At 58.3% G+C, this 23,373-nt stretch overlaps 1 protein-coding gene and 1 long non-coding RNA gene across 3 annotated transcripts in view; one reads left to right on the forward strand and one right to left on the reverse strand.

The window, feature by feature from the left end:
- The window catches only part of EEF1G (eukaryotic translation elongation factor 1 gamma), a 35,425-nt gene that overhangs the window by 840 nt on the left and 11,212 nt on the right, over positions 1-23,373 (reverse strand). The window contains exons 4-9 of the mRNA XM_090129689.1: positions 22,146-22,288; positions 15,596-15,739; positions 11,458-11,587; positions 8,432-8,642; positions 5,943-6,115; positions 3,837-3,961 (exon numbers count right to left, since the gene is read on the reverse strand). Of these exons, the coding sequence (XP_089985815.1) occupies positions 3,837-3,961; positions 5,943-6,115; positions 8,432-8,642; positions 11,458-11,587; positions 15,596-15,739; positions 22,146-22,288 (926 nt within the window). The remainder of the gene's footprint in view (positions 1-3,836; positions 3,962-5,942; positions 6,116-8,431; positions 8,643-11,457; positions 11,588-15,595; positions 15,740-22,145; positions 22,289-23,373) is intronic.
- On the forward strand, positions 1,914-3,254 carry LOC149913466 (uncharacterized). Of its 2 annotated transcripts, none has more exons than XR_016461234.1 (3): positions 1,914-2,200; positions 2,237-2,801; positions 3,166-3,254. It is a non-coding gene; the product is annotated as an uncharacterized LOC149913466 (long non-coding RNA). The 2 variants fall into 2 exon arrangements; XR_016461235.1 differs by adding an exon at positions 2,849-2,917 and having other exon boundaries at positions 1,914-2,744; positions 3,166-3,241.

Here is a 23,373-nt window from a genome sequence, read left to right on the forward strand (position 1 = left end):
GGTTTGGGGTCAGTATGGGGGGTTTGGGGGGAATAATGGGGGGTTTGGGGTCAGTATGGGGGGTTTGGGGGGAGTAATGGGGGGTATGGGGGCAGTATGGGGGGGTTTGGGGGCAGTATGGGGGGGTTTGGGGGCAGTAATGGGGGGTATGGGATCAGTAAGGGGAGGTGTGGGGGGAATAATGGGGGGTATGGGGTCAGTATGGGGGGGTTTGGGGTCAGTATGGGGGGTATAGGGGGAGTAATGGGGGTATGGGGTCAGTATGGGGGCTTTGGGGGCAGTATGCGGGGTCTGGGGTCAGTATGGGGGGGTTTGGGGGCAGTATGGGGGGTATAGGGGGAGTAATGGGGGGTATGGGATCAGTAAGGGGAGGTGTGGGGGGAATAATGGGGGGTATGGGGTCAGTATGGGGGAGTTTGGGGGCAGTATGGCGGGTCTGGGGGGAGTAATGGGGGGTTTAAGGTCAGTATGGGGGGGTTTGGGGGCAGTATGGGGGGGCTGGGGGGAGTAATGGCGGGTATAGGGGGAGTAATGGGGGGTATGGGGTCAGTATGGGGGGGTTTGGGGGCACTATGGGGGGTTTGGGGGCAGTATGGGGGGGTTTGGGGGCAGTATGGGGGGTTTGGGGGGAATAATGGGGGGTATGGGGTCAGTATGGGGGGGTTTGGGGGCAGTATGGGGAGGTTTGGGGGGAATAATGGGGGGTATGGGGTCAGTATGGGGGGGTTTGGGGGCAGTATGGAGGGTGTGGGGGGAGTAATGGGGGGTTTAGGGTCAGTATGGGGCGGTTTGGGGGCAGAATGGCGGGTATGGGGGGAGTAATGGGGGGTATGGGGTCTGTATGGGGGGGTTTGGGTGCAATAATGGGGGGCTTGGGGTCAGTATGGGGGGGTTTGGGGGCAGTATGGGGGTCTGGGGGGAGTAATGGGGGTATGGGGTCAGTATGGGGGGGTTTGGGGGCAGTATGGGGGCTCTGGGGGGAGTAATGGGGGGTTTAGGGTCAGTATGGGGGGGTATGGGGGCAGTATGGGGAATCTGGGGGGAGTAATGGGCGTATGGGGTCAGTATGAGGGGGTTTGGGGGCACTATGGGGGGTATAGGGGGAATAATGGGGGGGGTCTGGGGTCAGTATGGGGGGGTTTGGGGGCAGTATGGGGTTCTGGGGGGAATAATGGGGGTATGGGGTCAGTATGGGGGTGTGGGGGGAGTAATGGGGGGTATGGGGCCAGTATGGGGGGTTTGGGGTCAGTATGGGGGGTGTGGGGGGAGTAATGGGGGGTTTAGGGTCAGTATGGGGGGGTTTGGGGGCAGTATGGGGGTCTGGGGTGAGTAATGGGGGTATGGGGTCAGTATGGGGGGATTTGGGGGGAATAATGGGGGGTTTGGGGGCATTATGGGGGGTCTGGGGGAAGTAATGGGGGGTATGGGGTCAGTATGGGGGGTTTGGGGGTGAATAATGGGGAATTTGGGGTCAGTATGGGGGGCTTGGGGTCAGTATGGGGGGTGTGGGGGGAATAATGGGGGGTATGGGGTCAGTATGGGGGGTCTGGGGGTGAATAATGGGGGATTTGGGGTCAGTATGGGGGAGTTTGGGGGAGTAATGGGGGGTCTGGGGTCACTATGGGGGGTTTGGGGGAATAATGGGGTAATAACGAGGTGACAAAGAGGTGACACATGAAGGTGCCAGGAGTTGACAGGAGGCGACACATGGAGGTGACACAGGAGGAGGTGACACAGAGGTGCGAGGAGGTGACAGGAGGTGCCACGGAGGTGACACAGGAGGTGACACATGGAGGCGACACAGAGGTGCCAGGAGGTGCCACAGAGGAGGTGACACAGAGGAGGTGACACAGAGTGGCACATGAAGGTGACACAGGAGGCGACACACGGAGGTGGCAGGTGCCAGGAGGGGACACAAAAGCGACACTGAGGTGACACTGAGGTGCCATAGAGGAGCCACATAGAGGTGGCACAGAGGTGACACGGAGGTGACACAGGAGGTGACACATGAAGGTGACATGGAGGTGACACAGGAGCTGACACAGGAGCTGACACATGAAGGTGACACAGAGGTAACACGGAGGTGACACAGGAGGTGACACATGAAGGTGACATGGAGGTGACACGGAGGTGACATGGAGGTGACACAGGAGCTGACACAGGAGCTGACACATGAAGGTGACACAGAGGTAACACGGAGGTGACACAGGAGGTGACACATGAAGGTAACGCGGAGGTGACACAGGAGGTGACACATGAAGGTGACATGGAGGTGACACGGAGGTGACATGGAGGTGACACAGGAGCTGACACAGGAGCTGACACATGAAGGTGACACAGAGGTAACACGGAGGTGACACAGGAGGTGACACATGAAGGTGACACAGAGGTGACACGGAGGTGACATGGAGGTGACACAGGAGGTGACACACAGGTGACACAGGAGGAGGTGACACAGGAGGAGGTGACACAGAGGAGGTGACACAGAGGAGGTGACACAGACGTGCAAGGAGTTGACAGGAGGTGCCACGGAGGTGACACATGAAGGTGACACATGAAGGTGACACACAGGTGACACAGAGGTGACACGGAGGTGACACAGGAGGTGACACAGGAGCTGACACATGAAGGTGACACAGAGGTAACACGGAGGTGACACAGGAGCTGACACATGAAGGTGACAAACAGGTGACACGGAGGTGACACAGAGGTGACAGAGGTGACACAGGAGCTGACACATGAAGGTGACACAGAGGTGACACGGAGGTGACACAGGAGGTGACACAGGAGGTGACACACAGGTGACACATGAAGGTGACACGGAGGTGACACAGGAGGTGACACAGAGGTGACACACAGGTGACACAGAGGTGACACAGAGGTGACACAGGAGCTGACACATGAAGGTGACACACAGGTGACACACAGGTGACACAGAGGTGACACAGGAGGTGACACAGGAGGTGACACATGAAGGTGACACAGAGGTGACACGGAGGTGACACAGGAGCTGACACATGAAGATGACACAGAGGTGGCACGGAGGTGACACGGAGGTGACACAGGAGGTGACACAGGAGCTGACACATGAAGGTGACACAGAGGTAACACGGAGGTGACACAGGAGGTGACACATGAAGGTGACACATGAAGGTGACACAGGAGGTGACACAGGAGGAGGTGACACAGAGGAGGTGCCACAGGCGTGCAAGGAGTTGACAGGAGGTGCCAAGGAGGTGACACAGGAGCTGACACATGAAGGTGACCCGGAGGTGACACGGAGGTGACACAGGAGGTGACAGAGAGGTGACAGAGAGGTGACAGAGAGGTGACACAGGAGGTGACACAGGAGGAGGTGACACAGGAGGTGACACAGACGTGCAAGGAGTTGACAGGAGGTGCCAAGGAGGTGACACAGGAGCTGACACATGAAGGTGACCCGGAGGTGACACGGAGGTGACACAGGAGGTGACAGAGAGGTGACAGAGAGGTGACAGAGAGGTGACACAGGAGGTGACACAGGAGGAGGTGACACAGGAGGTGACACAGACGTGCAAGGAGTTGACAGGAGGTGCCACGGAGGTGACACAGGAGCTGACACATGAAGGTGACCCGGAGGTGACACGGAGGTGACACAGGAGGTGACAGAGAGGTGACAGAGAGGTGACAGAGAGGTGACACAGGAGGTGACACAGGAGGAGGTGACACAGGAGGTGACACAGGCGTGCAAGGAGTTGACAGGAGGTGCCACGGAGGTGACACAGGAGCTGACACATGAAGGTGACCCGGAGGTGACCTGGAGGTGACACAGGAGGTGACACAGAGGTGACACTCACGGTGAAGGCCAGCTCCTGCCCCCGGAACAGCCACACCCCCGAGATGCTGCTGTCGTTGTTGGTCCCAAAGAGGATGACGCTGGCGAAGGCGTTCTTACGCAGCTTGTCCAGGCGCTGGAACATCCCTGGGGGGGACAGCGGGGGGGGGACAGCGGGGACAGTGAGGGGACAGCGTGGGAACACCACGATGGGACGGCGGGGGGGCGGCGGGGGGACATGGGGACAGCGGGGGGACAGGAGGGGATGCCAGGGGGACACGGGGGGGGAATGTGTGGGGACAGTGAGAGGGGACAGCAGGGACAGCAAGGGGAAGGAGGGGACATCCCTGGGGACAGCTGGGGGACATGGGGGGGACAGCGTGGGGACAGGAGGGGATGCCAGGGGGACACGGGGGGGGATGTGTGGGGACAGTGAGAGGGGACAGCAGGGACAGCAAGGGGAAGGAGGGGACAGTTGGGGACAGCAGGGGGGGACAGTGGGGGACAGCATGGAAACACCATGATGGGACAGCAGGGGGACAGCGTGGGGACATGGGGGGACAGCGGGGGGATGGCATGGGGACAGGAGGGGATGCCAGGGGGACACGGGGGGGAATGTGTGGGGACAGTGAGAGGGGACAGCAGGGACAGCATGGGGACAGGAGGGGACAGTTGGGGATAGCAAGGGGGGACAGCAGGGGGATAGCAGGGGACATGGGGGGGACAGTGTGGGGACAGTGAGAGGGGACAGCAGGGACAGCAAGGGGACAGGAGGGGACAGTTGGGGACAGCAGGGGGGGACAGCAGGGGGATAGCAGGGGGACATGGGGGGGACAATGTGGGGACAGCGGGGGGACAGGAGGGGACAGTTGGGGACAGCAAGGGGGGACAGCAAAGGGATAGCAGAGGGACATGGGGGGACAGCGTGGGGACAGTGAGAGGGGACAGCAGGGACAGCAAGGGGACAGGAGGGGACAGTTGGGGATAGCAGGGGGGGGACAGCAGGGGGATAGCAGGGGACATGGGGGGGACAGTGGGGGGACAGTGAGAGGAGACAGCAGGGACAGCGTGGTGACAGGATGGGACAGTTGGGGACAGCAGGGGGACATCGAGAGGAGACAATGGGGAGATAGCCTGGGGACAGGAGGGGACAATGTGGGGACAGCAGGGGGACAGCGGGGGGATACTGAGGGGACATGGGGAGGACAGTGTGGGGACAGCATGGGGATATTGAGAGGGGACAGCAGGGACGGCAGGGGGACAGGAGGGGACAGTGTGGGGACAGTGTGGGGACGCCAAGAGGAGTCAGTGAGGGGATACCAGGGGGACACGGGGGGGACAGCGTGGGGACATCGAGAGGGGACAGCATGGGGACAGGAAGGAACATCATAGGGACAGAAGGGGACAGAAAGGGACAGAAGGGGACAGAAGGTGACCTTAACAGGGCCAGGAGGGGACAGGACGGGACAGAAGGGGACAGGAGGGGACATCACAGGGATGGGGGGGACATGAGGGATGGGAGGGGACGTCACAGGGCCAGGAGGGGACAGGAGGGGACAGGAGGGGACATCACAGGGATGGGGGGGACATGAGGGATGGGAGGGGACGTCACAGGGCCAGGAGGGGACAGGAGGGGACATCACGGGGATGGGGGGGACATGAGGGATGGGAGGGGACGTCACAGGGCCAGGAGGGGACAGGAGGGGACATCACAAGGATGGGGGGGACATGAGGGATGGGAGGGGACGTCACAGGGCCAGGAGGGGACAGGAGGGGACATCACGGGGATGGGGGGGACATGAGGGATGGGAGGGGACGTCACAGGGCCAGGAGGGGCCAGGAGGGGACAGAAGGGGACATCACAAGGATGGGGGGGACATGAGGGATGGGAGGGGACGTCACAGGGCCAGGAGGGGACAGGAGGGGACAGGAGGGGACATCACAGGGATGGGGGGGACATGAGGGATGGGAGGGGACGTCACAGGGCCAGGAGGGGACAGGAGGGGACAGGAGGGGACATCACAGGGATGGGGGGGACATGAGGGATGGGAGGGGACGTCACAGGGCCAGGAGGGGACAGGAGGGGCCAGGAGGGGCCAGGAGGGGCCTGGAGGGGCAGCGCCATCACCGGTGATGAGGTTGCAGCTCATGAAGGTCTGGCTGAGCTCCTCGGGGTAGCGATACTCGCCGTACCACAGCGACCAGCCCTGGGGGTCGAAGTGCTCCCACAGGTGTGGCAGCGCCACCGCCAGCGTGTCCTCGTTGGAGTACTTCCTCTTGAACTCGTCCAGCACGAACGGGCTGCCGAGGATGGGGCTGTCAGAGAGGGCTGGGGGGGCACCCGCCCTACAGGGTCCCTAAGGTGGCACCGCGGGGTCCCCAGCATCCCTATGGGGTCCCTATGGGGTCCCTATGGGGTCCCTATGGGGTCCCCATGTGGTCCCCATGGCATCCCTATGATGTCCCTATGATGTCCCCATGGCATCTCTATGGTGCCCCCATGGAGTCCCCATGGCATCCCTATGATGTCCCCATGGTGTCCCTATGGCATCCCTATGATGTCCCCATGGTGTTCCCATGGGGTCCCCACGGCATCCCTATGATGTCCCTATGGCATCCCTATGATGGCCCTATGGGGTCCCTATGGTGTCCCTATGGTGTCCCCATGGGGTCCCTATGGCATCCCTATGATGTCCCTATGATGTCCCCATGGCATCCCTATGGTGCCCCCATGGGGTCCCCATGGCATCCCTATGATGGCCCTATGGGGTCCCTATGGCATCCCTATGATGTCCCTATGGGGTCCCTATGGTGTCCCTATGGTGTCCCCGTGGGGTCCCCATGGCATCCCTATGATGTCCCCATGGTGTCCCTATGGCATCCCCATGATGTCCCTATGGTATCCCTATGGTGTCCCTATGGGGTCCCCATGGCATCCCTATGATGGCCCTATGGTGTCCCTATGGCATCCCTATGGCATCCCTATGATGACCCTATGGGGTCCCCATGGCATCCCTATGATGTCCCCATGGGGTCCCCACGGCATCCCTACGATGGCCCTATGGGGTCCCCATGGCATCCCTATGGTGCCCCCATGGGGTCCCCATGGCATCCCTATGATGTCCCTATGGGGTCCCTATGGCATCCCCATGATGTCCCTATGGTATCCCTATGGTGCCACCATGGGGTCCCCATGGCATCCCTACGATGTCCCTATGGGGTCCCTATGGCATCCCTACGGTGCCCCCATGGCATCCCCATGATGTCCCTATGGTATCCCTATGATGTCCCTATGGGGTCCCTATGGCATCCCTATGATGGCCCTATGGGGTCCCTATGGTGTCCCTATGATGTCCCTATGATGTCCCCATGGGGTCCCTATGATGTCCCTATGGCATCCCTATGATGTCCCTATAACGTCCCTATGGGGTCCCCATGGCATCCCTATGATGTCCCCATGGGGTCCCTATGGTGTCCCCATGGGGTCCCCACCATCCCCACTGGGTCTCTATGGGGTCAAAAGCATCCCCATGGTGTCCCCATGGTGTTCCTATGGCATCCCTATGATGTTCCCATGGCGTCCCCATGGGGTCCCCACCAACCCTATGATGTCCCCATGGGGTCCCCACCAACCGCATGGTGTCCCTATGGGGTCCCCACCATCCCTACAGTGTCCCTATGGGGTCCCCATGGCATCCCTATGATGTCCCCCCCAATAATGTCTCCCAACGCTGTCCCCAACCCCCCATTCATGTCCCCAACCCCCCATTCATGTCCCCAGCCCCCCATTCAAGTCCCCAGCCCCCCATTCATGTCCCCAATGCTGTCCCCAACCCCCCATTCATGTCCCCAAACCCCCATTCATGTCCCCAATGCTGTCCTCAACCCCCCAATGCTGTCCCCAACCCCCTGTTCATGTCCCCAATGCTGTCTCCTACCCCCCAATAGTGTCCCCAACGCTGTCCCCAACCCCTCAATGCTGTCCCCAACCCCCCAATGCTGTCCCCAGCCCCCCATTCATGTCCCCAATGCTCCCCAGCCCCCCATTCATGTCCCCAACCCCCCATTCATGTCCCCAGCCCCCCATTCATGTCCCCAATGCTGTCCCCAGCCCCCCATTCATGTCCCCAATGCTCCCCAGCCCCCCATTCATGTCCCCAGCCCCCCATTCATGTCCCCAACCCCCCATTCATGTCCCCAGCCCCCCATTCATGTCCCCAATGCTGTCCCCAGCCCCCCATTCATGTCCCCAGCCCCCCATTCATGTCCCCAATGCTGTCCCCAACCTCCCATTCATGTCCCCAATGCAGTCCTCAACCCCCCAATGCTGTCCCCAACCCCCCATTCAAGTCCCCAGCCCCCCATTCATGTCCCCAATGCTGTCCCCAACCTCCCATTCATGTCCCCAATGCTGTCCTCAACCCCCCAATGCTGTCCCCAGCCCCCCATTCATGTCCCCAACCCCCAATTATGTCCCCAGCCCCCCAATTATGTCCCCAGCCCCCCATTCATGTCCCCAGCCCCCCATTCATGTCCCCAACCCCCAATTATGTCCCCAGCCCCCCATTCATGTCCCCAACCCCCATTCATGTCCCCAGCCCCCCCGCCGCCCCCCACCTCTTTGGCAGATGTGCGAAGGGATCCTTGGCTTTGGGCTCAGCCAGCAGCGCCTGCTCGCACTCATCCAGCTCCTCCTCGGGAGCCCCGCGCTCCTTGTCCTTGTCCTTGTCCTTGTCCTTGTCCTTCTCCTTGTCCTTGTCCTTCTCCTTTTCCTTCTTCTCCTTCTTCGGGGCTTCCTTCTTGGCTTGGTTCTCTGCAAACTTCTTGGCTGGGGGGGGAGGGACGACACTCAGGACCCCCAAATCCGCATCGTTTCCCCCCAGATCCCTTTCATTTCCTCCCAGATCCCATCATTTCCCCCCAGATCCCTTTCATTTCCTCCCAGATCCCATCATTTCCCCCCAGATCCCTTTCATTTCCTCCCAGATCCCATCATTTCCCCCCAGATTCCTTTTATTTCCTCCCAAATCCCATTGTTTCCCCCCAGATCCCTTTCATTTCCTCCCAAATCCCATCGTTTCCCCCCAGATCCCTTTTATTTCCTCCCAAATCCCATCGTTTCCCCCCAGATCCCTTTCATTTCCTCCCAGATCCCATCATTTCCCCCCAGATCCCTTTCATTTCCTCCCAAATCCCATCATTTCCCCCCAGATCCCTTTCATTTCCTCCCAGATCCCATCATTTCCCCCCAGATCCCTTTCATTTCCTCCCAAATCCCATCGTTTCCCCCCAGATCCCTTTCATTTCCTCCCAAATCCCTTTTATTTCCCCCCACATCCCCCTCATTTCCCCCCAAATCTCCCATTTCCCCCCCAAGTCCCCATTACTTCCCCCCCAATGCCCACATTTCCTCTTATATCCCCCCAAGTCCCCATTATTTCCCCCCAAACCCCCATTCCTTCCCCTAAACCCCATATTTCCCCCCAACCTCCTCTCCCACCCCCCAGCCTCCCCCAAACCCCCATTCCTTCCCCTAAACCCCATATTTCCCCCCCAAACCCCCATTCCTTCCCCTATTTCCCCCCAACCCCCTCTCCCACCCCCCAGCCTCTCCCAAACCCCCATTATTCTCTCCTAAATCCCCATTATTCCCCCCAAACCCCCATTATTTCCCCCCCAAACCCCCATTCCCTCCCCCTATTCCCCCCCAACTTCCTCTCCCACCCTCCAGCCTCCCCCAAACCCCCATTATTTCCCCCCAAACCCCCATTATTCCCCCCCAAACCCCCATTCCTTCCCCCTATTTCCCCCCAACCCCCTCTCCCACCCCCCAGCCTCCCCAAACCCCCATTATTCTCTCCTAAATCCCCATTATTTCCCCCCAAACCCCCATTATTCCCCCCAAACCCATTATTTCCCCCCCAAACCCCCATTCCCTCCCCCTATTCCCCCCAACTTCCTCTCCCACCCTCCAGCCTCCCCCAAACCCCCATTATTTCCCCCCAAACCCCCATTATTCCCCCCCAAACCCCCATTCCTTCCCCCTATTTCCCCCCAACCTCCTCTCCCACCCCCCAGCCTCCCCAAACCCCCATTATTTCCCCCCCAAATCCCTTTTATTTCCTCCCAAACCCCCATTATTCCCCAAGCCCCCATTCCTTCCCCAAAACTCCCCATGTTTCTCCCCCAAGCCCCCGTTATTTCCCCCAAACCCCCATTATTCCCCCAAACCCCCATTTCTTCCCCCTATTCCCACCCAACCCCCTCTCCCACTCCCCAGCCTCCCCCAAGCCCCCATTATTTCCCCCAAACCCCCATTATTCCCCCCAAATCCCCACTCCTTCCCCCTATTTCCCCCCCAACCTCCTCTCCCACCCCCCAGCCTCCCCCAAACCCCCATTGTTCCCCTCCAAACCCCATTATTCCCCCCCAAGCCCCCATTCCTTCCCCAAAACTCCCCATATTTCCCCCCAAATCCCCATTATTCCCCCCAAGCCCCCATATTTCCCCCCCAAACCCCCATGTTTTCCCCCCAAACCCCCACTCCTTCCCCCTATTTCCCCCCAACCCCCTCTCCCACCCCCCCAGCCTCCCCAAACCCCATTATTCCCCCCCAAACCCCCATTCCCTCCCCCTATTTCCCCCCCAACCTCCTCTCCCACCCCCCAGCCCCCCCCAAACCCCCATTATTCTCTCCTAAGTCCCCATTATTTCTCCCTAAACCTCCATTATCCCCCTCCAAACCCCCATTATTCCCCCCCAAACCCCCATTCCTTCCCCCTATTTCCCCCCAACCCCCTCTCCCACCGTCCAGCCTCCCCCAAACCCCCATTATTCCCCCCCAAGCCCCCATTCCTTCCCTAAAACACCCCATACTTCCTTCCAAATCCCCATTATTCCCCCCAAGCCCCCATTATTGCCCCCCAAATCCCCATTATTCCCCAAAACTCCCCATATTTCCCCCCGAAGCCCCCATTATCTCCCCCAAACCCCCATTCTTCCCCCCCAAACCCCCATTCCTTCCCCCTATTCCCCCCCCAACCCCCTCTCCCACCCCCCAGCCTCCCCCAAACCCCCATTATTCCCCTCCAAACCCCATTATTCCCCCCCAAGCCCCCATTCCTTCCCTAAAACACCCATATTTCCTTCCAAATCCCCATTATTCCCCCCAAGCCCCCATTATTGCCCCCCAAATCCCCATTATTCCCCAAAACTCCCCATATTTCCCCCCGAAGCCCCCATTATCTCCCCCAAACCCCCATTCTTCCCCCCCAAGCCCCCATTCCTTCCCCCTATTCCCCCCCAACCTCCTCTCCCACCCCCCAGCCTCCCCCAAACTCCCATTATTCCCCTCCAAACCCCATTATTCCCCCCCAAGCCCCCATTCCTTCCCTAAAACTCCCCATATTTCCTTCCAAATCCCCATTATTCCCCCCGAGCCCCCATTATTGCCCCCCAAATCCCCATTATTCCCCAAAACTCCCCATATTTCCCCCGAAGCCCCCATTATTCCCCCCAAACCCCCATTCTTCCCCCCCAAACCCCCATTCCTTCCCCCTATTTCCCCCCCAACCCCCTCTCCCACCCCCCCCAGCCCCTTTTTGCCCCACTCCCCCTCTTCTGGCCCCGTTTTGGGCTCTGACCATCGAACTGAGCCATCCTCTGGCACAGGGGGACGTCGCCCAGCACGGCCCGGAACTGGGGCTGATGCAGGCAGGTGAGAAACCAACGGTTCACGTTGCCAAAGGGCTGCCTGAAGGACGGCTCCAAAACCTGCCGGGGGGGGGAAAAGGGGAACATCGGCATCTGGGGGGGGGATGGGGGCAGTTTGAGGGGGATGGGGGGCAATCAGTGGGTGTTGGGGGGCAGTTTGAGGGGGCTGGGGGCAGTTTTAGGGGGCTGGGGGCAGTTTTTGTGGGCTGGGGGCAATTTGAGGGTGATGGGGGGCAGCTTGAGGGCATTGGGGGGCAGTTTGGGGGTGCTGAGGGGCAGTTCTTGTGGGCTGGGGGCAGTTTGAGGGGCCTATGGGGCAATCAGTGGGTGTTGGGGGGCAGTTTGAGGGGGCTGGGGGCAGTTCTTGGGGGCTGGGGGGCAGTTTGAGGGGGCTGGGGGCAGTTTGAGGGGATTGGAGGCAGTTCTTGGGGGCTGGGGGGCAGTTTGAGGGTAATTTGGGGGGCAGTTTGAGGGGGATGGGGGGCAGTTCTTGTTGGCTGGGGGCAGTTTGAGGGTGATGGGGGGCAGCTTGAGGGGGCTGGGGGCAGTTTGAGGGCATTGGGGGGCAGTTTGAGGGTAATGGGGGGCAATTTGAGGGTGATGGGGGGCAGCTTGTGGGCATTGGGAGGCAGTTTGGGGGGGCTGGGGGGCAGTTCTTGTGGGCTGGGGGGCAGTTTGAGGGCATTGGGGGGCAGTTTGAGGGGGCTGGGGGCAATTTGAGGGTGATGGGGGGCAGCTTGAGGGCATTGGGGGGCAGTTTGAGGGGGCTGGGGGCAGTTTGAGGGCATTGGGGGGCAGTTCTTGTGAGCTGGGGGCAATTTGAGGGTGATGGGGGGCAGCTTGAGGGCATTGGGGGGCAGTTTGAGGGGGATGGAGGGCAGTCTGAGGGCAATGGGGGGGAATTTGAGGGCATTGGGGAGCAGTTTGGGGGGGCTGGGGGGCAGTTTGAGGGGGCTGGGGGCAGTTTGTGGGGGCTATGGGGCAATCAGTGGGTGTTGGGGGGCAGTTTGAGGGGGCTGGGGGGGCAGCTTGAGGGGGCTGGGGGCAGTTTGAGGGCTATGGGGGGCAGTTTGAGGGGGCTGGGGGGGAATTTGGGGGGGCATCCGTGGGGCAGTCACAGGTCAGTTGTAGGGCAGCTATGGGGCAGCTGTGGGGCAGTTATAGGGCAGCTATGGGGCAGCTATATGGTGGTTATGGGGCAGCTGTGGGGCAGCTGTGGGGCAGCTGTGGGGCAAATATATGGCGGTTATGGGGCAGCTATATGACAGTTCTGGGGCAGCTATATGGCATCCGTGGGGCAGCTACGGGGCGGCTGTGGGGCAGCCGTGGGGCAGCTATATGGCAGTTATAGGGCAGCTATGGGGCAGCCGTGGGGCAGCTATGGGGCGGCTATGGGGCAGCTATAGGGCAGTTATAGGGCAGCTATATGACAGCTATGGGGCAGCTATGGGGCAGCCATGGGGCAGCCATGGGGCAGCCATGGGGCGGCTATGGGGCAGCTATATGACAGCTATGGGGCAGCTATGGGGCAGCTGTGGGGCAGCTATGGGGCAGCCATGGGGCAGCCGTGGGGCAGCTGTGGGGCAGCCATGGGGCGGCTATGGGGCAGCTATGGGGCAGCCATGGGGCAGCTATGGGGCGGCTATGGGGCGGCTATGGGGCAGCCGTGGGGCAGATATATGGCAGTTATGGGGCAGCTATGGGGCAGCTATGGGGCAGCCATGGGGCAGCCGTGGGGCAGCCGTGGGGCAGCTATAGGGCAGCTATATGGCAGCCATGGGGCAGCTATATGACAGCCATGGGGCAGCTATGGGGCAGCTATGGGGCAGCTATGGGGCAGCCATGGGGCAGCCATGGGGCGGCTATGGGGCGGCTATGGGGCAGCTATGGGGCAGCCATGGGGCAGCTATGGGGCAGCTATGGGGCAGCTATGGGGCAGCCATGGGGCAGCCATGGGGCGGCTATGGGGCGGCTATGGGGCGGCTATGGGGCAGCCATGGGGCAGCCATGGGGCAGCTATGGGGCAGCTATGGGGCAGCCGTGGGGCAGCTATATGACAGCTATGGGGCAGCCGTGGGGCAGCTGTGGGGCAGCTATGGGGCAGCCATGGGGCAGCTATATGACAGCTATGGGGCAGCCATGGGGCAGCCATGGGGCAGCTATGGGGCGGCTATGGGGCAGCTATATGACAGCTATGGGGCAGCTATGGGGCAGCTGTGGGGCAGCTATGGGGCAGCCATGGGGCAGCCGTGGGGCAGCTATGGGGCAGCCATGGGGCGGCTATGGGGCAGCTATGGGGCAGCCATGGGGCGGCTATGGGGTGGCTATGGGGCGGCTATGGGGCAGCCGTGGGGCAGATATATGGCGGTTATGGGGCAGCTATGGGGCAGCCATGGGGCAGCCGTGGGGCAGCTATAGGGCAGCTATATGGCAGCCATGGGGCAGCTATATGACAGCCATGGGGCAGCTATGGGGCAGCTATGGGGCAGCCATGGGGCAGCCATGGGGCGGCTATGGGGCGGCTATGGGGCAGCTATGGGGCGGCTATGGGGCAGCCATGGGGCGGCTATGGGGCAGCTATGGGGCAGCCGTGGGGCAGCTATATGACAGCTATGGGGCAGCCATGGGGCAGGTATGGGGCAGCTATGGGGCGGCTATGGGGCGGCTATGGGGCGGCTATGGGGCAGCTATGGGGCAGCCGTGGGGCAGCCGTGGGGCAGCCGTGGGGCAGCCGTGGGGCAGCTGTGGGGCAGCTATGGGGCAGCCATGGGGCAGCTATATGACAGCTATGGGGCAGCCATGGGGCAGGTATGGGGCAGGTATGGGGCGGCTATGGGGCGGCTATGGGGCGGCTATGGGGCAGCTATGGGGCAGCCGTGGGGCAGCTGTGGGGTGGCTATGGGGCAGCCATGGGGCAGCTATGGGGCAGCTATGGGGCAGCTATGGGGCAGCCGTGGGGCAGCCATGGGGCAGCCGTGGGGCAGCCGTGGGGCAGCTATATGACAGCTATGGGGCAGCTATGGGGCAGCTATGGGGCAGCCATGGGGCAGCCATGGGGCAGCCATGGGGCAGCCGTGGGGCAGCCGTGGGGCAGCTATGGGGCGGCTATGGGGCAGCTATGGGGCAGCCATGGGGCAGCCATGGGGCAGCCATGGGGCAGCTATGGGGCAGCCATGGGGCAGCCATGGGGCAGCCATGGGGCAGCTATGGGGCAGCTATGGGGCAGCCGTGGGGCAGCCGTGGGGCAGCTATATGACAGCTATGGGGCAGCTATGGGGCAGCTATGGGGCAGCCATGGGGCAGCCATGGGGCAGCCATGGGGCAGCCGTGGGGCAGCTATGGGGCGGCTATGGGGCAGCTATGGGGCAGCCATGGGGCAGCTATGGGGCAGCCATGGGGCAGCCATGGGGCAGCTATGGGGCAGCCATGGGGCAGCCGTGGGGCAGCCGTGGGGCAGCTATATGACAGCTATGGGGCAGCTATGGGGCAGCTATGGGGCAGCCATGGGGCAGCCATGGGGCAGCCATGGGGCAGCTATGGGGCAGCCATGGGGCAGCCATGGGGCAGCTGTGGGGCAGCCGTGGGGCAGCTATGGGGCGGCTATGGGGCGGCTATGGGGCAGCCATGGGGCAGCTATGGGGCGGCTATGGGGCGGCTATGGGGCAGCCATGGGGCAGCTATGGGGCAGCTATGGGGCGGCTATGGGGCGGCTATGGGGCAGCCGTGGGGCAGCCATGGGGCAGCTATAGGGCAGCCATGGGGCAGCTATGGGGCGGCTATGGGGCGGGTATGGGGCAGCCATGGGGCAGCCATGGGGCAGCCATGGGGCAGCCATGGGGCAGCCGTGGGGCAGCTATGGGGCGGCTATGGGGCAGCCATGGGGCAGCTATGGGGCAGCCATGGGGCAGCCATGGGGCAGCCATGGGGCAGCTATGGGGCAGCCATGGGGCGGCTATGGGGCGGCTATGGGGCGGCTATGGGGCGGCTATGGGGCGGCTATGGGGCGGGTATGGGGCAGCCATGGGGCAGCTATGGGGCGGCTATGGGGCGGCTATGGGGCAGCCGTACCTGCTTGTAGAGCCAGAGCAGGGCGCAGACCACGCTGATGTCGGCCAGGGACACGCGCTCCCCCACCAGGAAGGTGCGGCTCTGCAGGTGGGCGTCCAGCACCGACAGCGCGCGGCGAACCTCCGCCTTCGCCTGCTCTGTCGCCTGGGCAGCGGGCAGGGCGGACATGGGGGTAATTAATGGGGTTATGGGGGAATAACGGGGTTATGGGGTTATGGGGTTATGGGGGGTAATGGGGTTATGGGGTTATGGGGTTATGGGGGAATAACGGGGTTATGGGGTTATGGGGTTATGGGGGGTAATGGGGTTATGGGGTTATGGGGTTATGGGGGAATAACGGGGTTATGGGGTTATGGGGTTATGGGGGGTAATGGGGTTATGGGGTTATGGGGTTATGGGGGAATAACGGGGTTATGGGGTTATGGGGTTATGGGGTTATGGGGTTATGGGGTTATGGGGTTATGGGGTTATGGGGGAATAACGGGGTTATGGGGTTATGGGGTTATGGGGGGTAATGGGGTTATGGGGTTATGGGGTTATGGGGGAATAACGGGGTTATGGGGTTATGGGGTTATGGGGTTATGGGGTTATGGGGTTATGGGGGAAGAGGGGTCATGGGGTTATGGGGTTATGGGGTTATGGGGGAAGAGGGGTCATGGGGTTATGGGGTTATGGGGTTATGGGGGAAGAGGGGTCATGGGGTTATGGGGTTATGGGGTTATGGGGGAACAGTGGGGTTATGGGGTTATCGGGTTATGGGGGAATAGTGGGGTTATGGGGTTATGGGGGGTAATGCGGGAATAGTGGGGTTATGGGGTTATGGGGGAATAGTGGGGTTATGGGGTTATGGGGGAATAGTGGGGTTATGGGGGGTAATGGGGTTATGGGGGAATAGTGGGGTTATGGGGTTATGGGGGAATAGTGGGGTTATGGGGGGTAATGGGGTTATGGGGGAATAGTGGGGTTATGGGGTTATTGGGGGTAATGGGGGAACAGTGGGATTATGGGGTTATGGGGGACCAGAGGGGTTATGGGGTTATGGGGGAACAGTGGGGTTATGGGGGAATAGTGGGGTTATGGGGGGACAGTGGGGTTATGGGGTTATGGGGTTATGGGGGAACAGTGGGGTTATGGGGGACAGTGGGGTTATGGGGGAAGAGGGGTTATGGGGGAATAGTGGGGTTATGGGGTTATGGGGGAATAGTGGGGTTATGGGGGAACAGTGGGGTTATGGGGTTATGGGGGAACAGTGGGGTTATGGGGGAATAACGGGGTTATGGGGTTATGGGGGAATAGTGGGGTAATGGGGGAATAGTGGGATTCTGGGGGGTTATGGGGGAATAGTGGGGTTATGGGGGAACAGTGGGGTTATGGGGGGTAGTGGGGTTATGGGGGAACAGTGGGGTTATGGGGTTATGGGGGAATAACGGGGTTATGGGGTTATGGGGGAACAGTGGGGTTATGGGGGAATAGAGGAGTTATGGGCGGTAATGGGGGAATAGTGGGGTTATGGGGTTACAATGGGGTTATGGGGGAATAGTGGGGTTATGGGGGTAATGGGGGGACAGTGGGGTTATGGTGGGTAGTGGGGTTATGGGGGGTAATGGGGGAATAGTGGGGTTATGGGGTTATGGGGGAATAGTGGAGTTATATGGGGGGTAATGGGGGAATAGTGGGGTAATGGGGGAACAGTGGGGTTATGGGGGAATAACGGGGTAATGGGGGAATAGTGGATTTATGGGGTTATGGGGGGTAATGGGGTTATGGGGGAATAGTGGGGTTATGGGGGAATAGTGGGGTTATATGGGGGAATAACATGGGAATAACGGGGTTAGGTGGAGGAATAACGGGGGAATAATGGGGTTAGATGGGGGAATAATGGGGTTATGGGGGAATAGTGGGGGAATAACGGGGTTATGGGGGAATAACGGGAATAGTGAGGTTAGATGGGGGAATAATGGGGTTATGGGGGAATAATGGGGTTAGGTAGGGGAATAATGGGGGAATAATGGGGTTATGGGGGAATAGTGGGGTTATGGGGGAATAGTGGGGGAATAATGGGGTTACATGGGGGAATAATGGGGGAATAGTGGGGTTAGATGGGGGGTAATGGGGTTAGATGAGGGAATGATGGGGGAATAATGGGGTTACATGGGGAATAATGGGGGAATAATGGGGGAATAATGGGGTTAGATGAGGGAACAATGGGGGTAATGGGGTTAGATGGGGGAATAATGGGGAATAGTGGGGGAATAGTGGGGTTATATGGGGGGTAATGGGGGAAAAATGGGGGAATAATGGGGTTAGATGGGGGAATAATGGGGAATATTGGGGTTAGATGGGGGATAATGGGGTTAGATGGGGGAATAGTGGGGGAATGATGGGTTATATGGGGTTAGATGGGGGAACAGTGGGGAATAATGGGGTTATATGGGGGGTAATGAGGTTAGATGGGGGAATAATGGGGGATATTGGGGTTAGATGGGGTTAGATGGGGAAATAATGGGGTTATATGGGGGGTAATAGGGTTAGATAGGGTTAGATGGGGGAGTAATGGGATTATATGGGGTTAGATGGGGGAATAATGGGGTTACATGGGGGAATAATGGGTGAATAATGGGGTTAGATGGGGTTACATGGGGGAATAATGGGGTTAGATGGGGGGTAATGGGAGAATAATGGGGTTAGATGAGGTTAGGTGGGGGATATGGGGGAATAATGGGGTTATGGGGGAAATAAGGGGGTTATAGGGTAATGGGGGGGTAATGGGGGAAACGGGGTTATGGGGGAAACGGGGTTATGGGGAGGTTATGGGGCGGACGTGGGGGTTATGAGGGGAAATGGGGTTATATGGACCATTTTGGGATCCTTGAGGCCATTTTGGGGCCATTTGGGGCCGTTTTGGTGCAGTTCTGGTCACTCACCTGCTTGTTGCAGTGCTCAGATTCCTCAAAACCCCATTTCTGAAATCCCACCTCCCATTTTGGGGCCATCTTGGGCCATTTTGGGCCGTTTTGGAGCCATTTGGGGCCATTTGGGGCCATTTTGGGGCTGTTTTGGAGCCATTTGGTGCCATTTGGGGCCATTTTGGTGCCATTCGGGGCCATTTTGGTGCCATTTGGGGCCATTTTAGGTCGTTTTGGGGCCGTTGTGGTCGCTCACCTGCTTGTTGTAGTGCTCCGAATCCTCTAAACCCCATTTCTGAAATCCCACCTCCCATTTTGGTCCAATTTTGGGGCCATTTTGGGCCATTTTGGTGCCATTTTGGGCCGTTTTGGGGCCGTTGTGGTCGCTCACCTGCTTGTTGCAGTGCTCAGATTCATCGAAAACCCCATTTCTGAAAACCCACCTCCAATTTTGGTCCAACTTTGGGGCCATTTTGGGCCATTTGGTGCCATTTTGGTGCCATTTGGGTGCCATTTGGGTGCCATTTGGGGCCATTTTGGGTCATTTTGGGGCCGTTGTGGTCGCTCACCTGCTTGTTGCAGTGCTCAGAATCCTCCAAACCCCATTTCTCAAATCCCACCTCCCATTTTGGTGCCATCTGGGGCCATTCTGGAGCCATTTGGTGCCATTTGGTGCCATTTTGGCGCCATTTGGTGGTTTTGGTGCCATTTTGGTGCCATTTTGGGCCATTTTGGTGCCATTTGGAGCCGTTTTGGGGCCGTTTGGGGGCCGTTGTGGTCGCTCACCTGCTTGTTGTAGTGCTCAGAATCCTCAAAACCCCATTTCTGAAATCCCACCTCCCATTCTGGGGCCATTTTGGGCCATTTTATTGCCGTTTGGTGCCATTTTGGGGCCATTTGGGGCCATTTTGGGGCCGTTGTGGTCACTCACCTGCTTGTTGCAGTGCTCAGATTCCTCAAAACCCCATTTCTCAAATCCCACCTCCCATTTTGGTGCCATTTTGGGCCGTTTTGGAGCCATTTGGTGCCATTTTGGGCCATTTTGGTGCCGTTTGGTGCCATTTTGGTGCCATTTTGGGCCATTTTGGTGCCATTTTGGGGTCGTTTTGGGGCCGTTGTGGTCGCTCACCTGCTTGTTGCAGTGCTCAGAATCCTCAAAACCCCATTTCTGAAATCCCACCTCCCATTCTGGGGCCATTTTGGGCCATTTTGGAGCCATCTGGGGCCATTTTGGGCCATTTTGGTGACGTTTGGGGCCATTTTGGTGCCATTTTGGGCCATTTTGGTGCCATTTTGGGGTCGTTTTGGGGCCGTTGTGGTCGCTCACCTGCTTGTTGCAGTGCTCAGAATCCTCAAAACCCCATTTCTGAAATCCCACCTCCCATTCTGGGGCCATTTTGGGCCATTTTGGAGCCATCTGGGGCCATTTTGGGCCATTTTGGTGACGTTTGGGGCCATTTTGGTGCCATTTAGGGCCATTTTGGGGCCGTTTTGGGGCCGTTGTGGTCGCTCACCTGCTTGTTGCAGTGCTCAGAATCCTCAAAACCCCATTTCTGAAATCCCACCTCCCATTTTGGTCCAACATTGGTGCCATTTTGGGCCATTTTAGAGCCATTTTGGGCCATTTTGGTGCCATTTGGGGCCGTTTTGGGGCCGTTGTGGTCGCTCACCTGCTTGTTGTAGTGCTCAGAATCCTCAAAACCCCATTTCTGAAATCCCACCTCCCATTCTGGGGCCATTTTGGGCCATTTTATTGCCGTTTGGTGCCATTTTGGGGCCATTTGGGGCCATTTTGGGGCCGTTGTGGTCGCTCACCTGCTTGTTGTAGTGCTCAGATTCCTCAAAACCCTATTTCTCAAATCCCACCTCCCATTTTGGTGCCATTTTGGGCCGTTTTGGAGCCATTTGGTGCCATTTTGGGCCATTTTGGTGCCGTTTGGTGCCATTTTGGTGCCATTTTGGGCCATTTTGGTGCCATTTTGGGCCATTTTGGTGCCATTTTGGGGTCGTTTTGGGGCCGTTGTGGTCGCTCACCTGCTTGTTGCAGTGCTCAGAATCCTCAAAACCCCATTTCTGAAATCCCACCTCCCATTCTGGGGCCATTTTGGGCCATTTTGGAGCCATCTGGGGCCATTTTGGGCCATTTTGGTGCCATTTTGGGCCATTTTGGGGCCATTTGGGGCCATTTGGGGCCGTTTTGGGGCCATTCTGGTCGCTCACCTGCTTGTTGCAGTGCTCAGAATCCTCTAAACCCCATTTCTGAAAACCCACCTCCCATTTTGGTCCAACATTGGTGCCATTTTGGGCCATTTTGGAGCCATTTTGGGCCATTTTGGGGCCCTTTGGGGCCATTTTGGGGATATTTTGGGGCCATTTTGGGGCCGTTGTGGTCGCTCACCTGCTTGTTGTAGTGCTCAGATTCCTCAAAACCCCATTTCTCAAATCCCACCTCCCATTTTGGTGCCATTTTGGGCCGTTTTGGAGCCATTTGGTGCCATTCGGGGCCATTTTGGTGCCGTTTGGTGCCATTTTGGTGCCATTTTGGGCCATTTTGGTGCCATTTTGGGCCATTTTGTTGCCATTTGGGGCCGTTTTGGGGCCGTTGTGGTCGCTCACCTGCTTGTTGTAGTGCTCAGAATCCTCTAAACCCCATTTCTGAAATCCCACCTCCCATTTTGGTGCCATCTGGGGCCATTTTGGAGCCATTTGGTGCCATTTGGTGCCATTTTGGGGCCATTTTGGGCCATTTTGGGGCCCTTTGGGGCCATTTTGGGGATATTTTGGGGCCATTTTGGGGCCGTTGTGGTCGCTCACCTGCTTGTTGTAGTGCTCAGAATCCTCAAAACCCCATTTCTCAAATCCCACCTCCCATTTTGGTCCAATTTTGGGGCCATCTGGCACCATTCTGTGGCTGTTTGGGGCTATCTGGGGCCATTTTGGTGCCATTTGGGGCCATTTTGGTGCCATTTGGGGCCATTTTGGGTCGTTTTGGGGCCGTTGTGGTCGCTCACCTGCTTGTTGTAGTGCTCAGATTCCTCAAAACCCCATTTCTCAAATCCCACCTCCCATTTTGGTGCCATTTTGGGCCGTTTTGGAGCCATTTGGTGCCATTTTGGGCAATTTTGGTGCCGTTTGGTGCCATTTTGGTGCCATTTTGGGCCATTTTGGTGCCATTTTGGGCCATTTTGGTGCCATTTGGGGCCGTTTTGGGGCCGTTGTGGTCGCTCACCTGCTTGTTGTAGTGCTCAGAATCCTCTAAACCCCATTTCTGAAATCCCACCTCCCATTTTGGTGCCATCTGGGGCCATTTTGGAGCCATTTGGTGCCATTTGGTGCCATTTTGGGGCCATTTTGGGCCATTTTGGTGCTATTTGGGGCCATTTGGGGGCCATTTTGGGCCATTTTGGGGCCATTGTGGTCGCTCACCTGCTTGTTGTAGTGCTCAGAATCCTCAAAACCCCATTTCTGAAATCCCACCTCCCATTCTGGGGCCATTTTGGTGCCATTTGGGGCCATTTTGGTGCCATTTTGGGCCATTTTGGTGCCGTTTTGGGCCATTTTGGTGCCGTTTTGGTGCCATTTTGGGCCATTTTGGTGCCATTTGGTGCCATTTTGGGTCGTTTTGGGGCCGTTTGGTCGCTCACCTGCTTGTTGTAGTGCATGATGCCCAGGGTGGGGAAGACCCAGGTGCTGGCGGGGGGCACGATGTCGCTGTCAGCAAAGTTGACCCACTGCAGGACCTGCGCCGCCCGCTCCCGCGTGGCCCCACGCAGCTCCTCGTTGCTCACTGCGCCAAAAGCACCCCAAATTGCATTAATTAGGAGAGTCATTAACCCACGACCCCCGAACGCACAGCATTAGGATGGAAAACTGCCCCAAAATTGCATTAATTGGGCAGTTAATCACCCCACAACCCCCAAACATCCCGCATTAGGATGGAAAACTACACCAAAATTGCATTAGTTAGGCAGTTAATTGCCCCACAGCATCCAAACACACCTCGTTAGGATGGAAAACTGCCCCAAAATTGCATTAATTAGACAGTTAATCACCCCATAGGCCCCAAACACACCTCGTTAGGATGGAAAACTGCCCAAAATTGCATTAATTAGGCAGTTAATCACCCCATAGTCCCCAAACACACCTCGTAAGGATGGAAAACTGCCCCAAAATTGCATTAATTAGGCAGTTAATCAACCCATAGACCCCAAACACACCTCGTTAGGATGGAAAACTGCCCAAAATTGCATTAATTAGGCAGTTAATCACCCCATAGTCCCCAAACACACCTCGTTAGGATGGAAAACTACACCAAAATTGCATTAATTAGACAGTTAATCACCCCATAGACCCCAAACACACCTCATTAGGATGGAAAACTACACCAAAATTGCATTAATTAGGCAGTTAATCAACCCATAGTCCCCTAACACAGCTCGTTAGGATGGAAAACTGCCCCCAAATTGCATTAATTAGGCAGTTAATCACCCCATAGTCCCCTAACACACCTCGTTAGGATGGAAAACTGCCCCAAAATTGCATTAATTAGGCAGTTAATCACCCCATAGACCCCAAACACACCTCATTAGGATGGAAAACTACACCAAAATTGCATTAATTAGGCAATTAATCACCCCATAGTCCCCTAACACAGCTCGTTAGGATGGAAAACTACACCAAAAATGCATTAATTGGGCAATTATTTGCCCCACAACCCCCAAACGCACCTCATTAGTGTGGAAAAGGGCCCCAAAATTGCATTAATTGGGCAATTAATCACCCCACAACCCCCAAACATCCCGCATTAGGATGGAAAACTACACCAAAATTGCATTAATTAGGCAATTAATCACCCCACAACCCCCAAACATC

Source organism: Phasianus colchicus, chromosome 37, assembly GCF_987193195.1.
Source record: "Phasianus colchicus chromosome 37, bPhaCol1.hap1.1, whole genome shotgun sequence".
NCBI classification, from domain to species: domain Eukaryota; kingdom Metazoa; phylum Chordata; class Aves; order Galliformes; family Phasianidae; genus Phasianus; species Phasianus colchicus.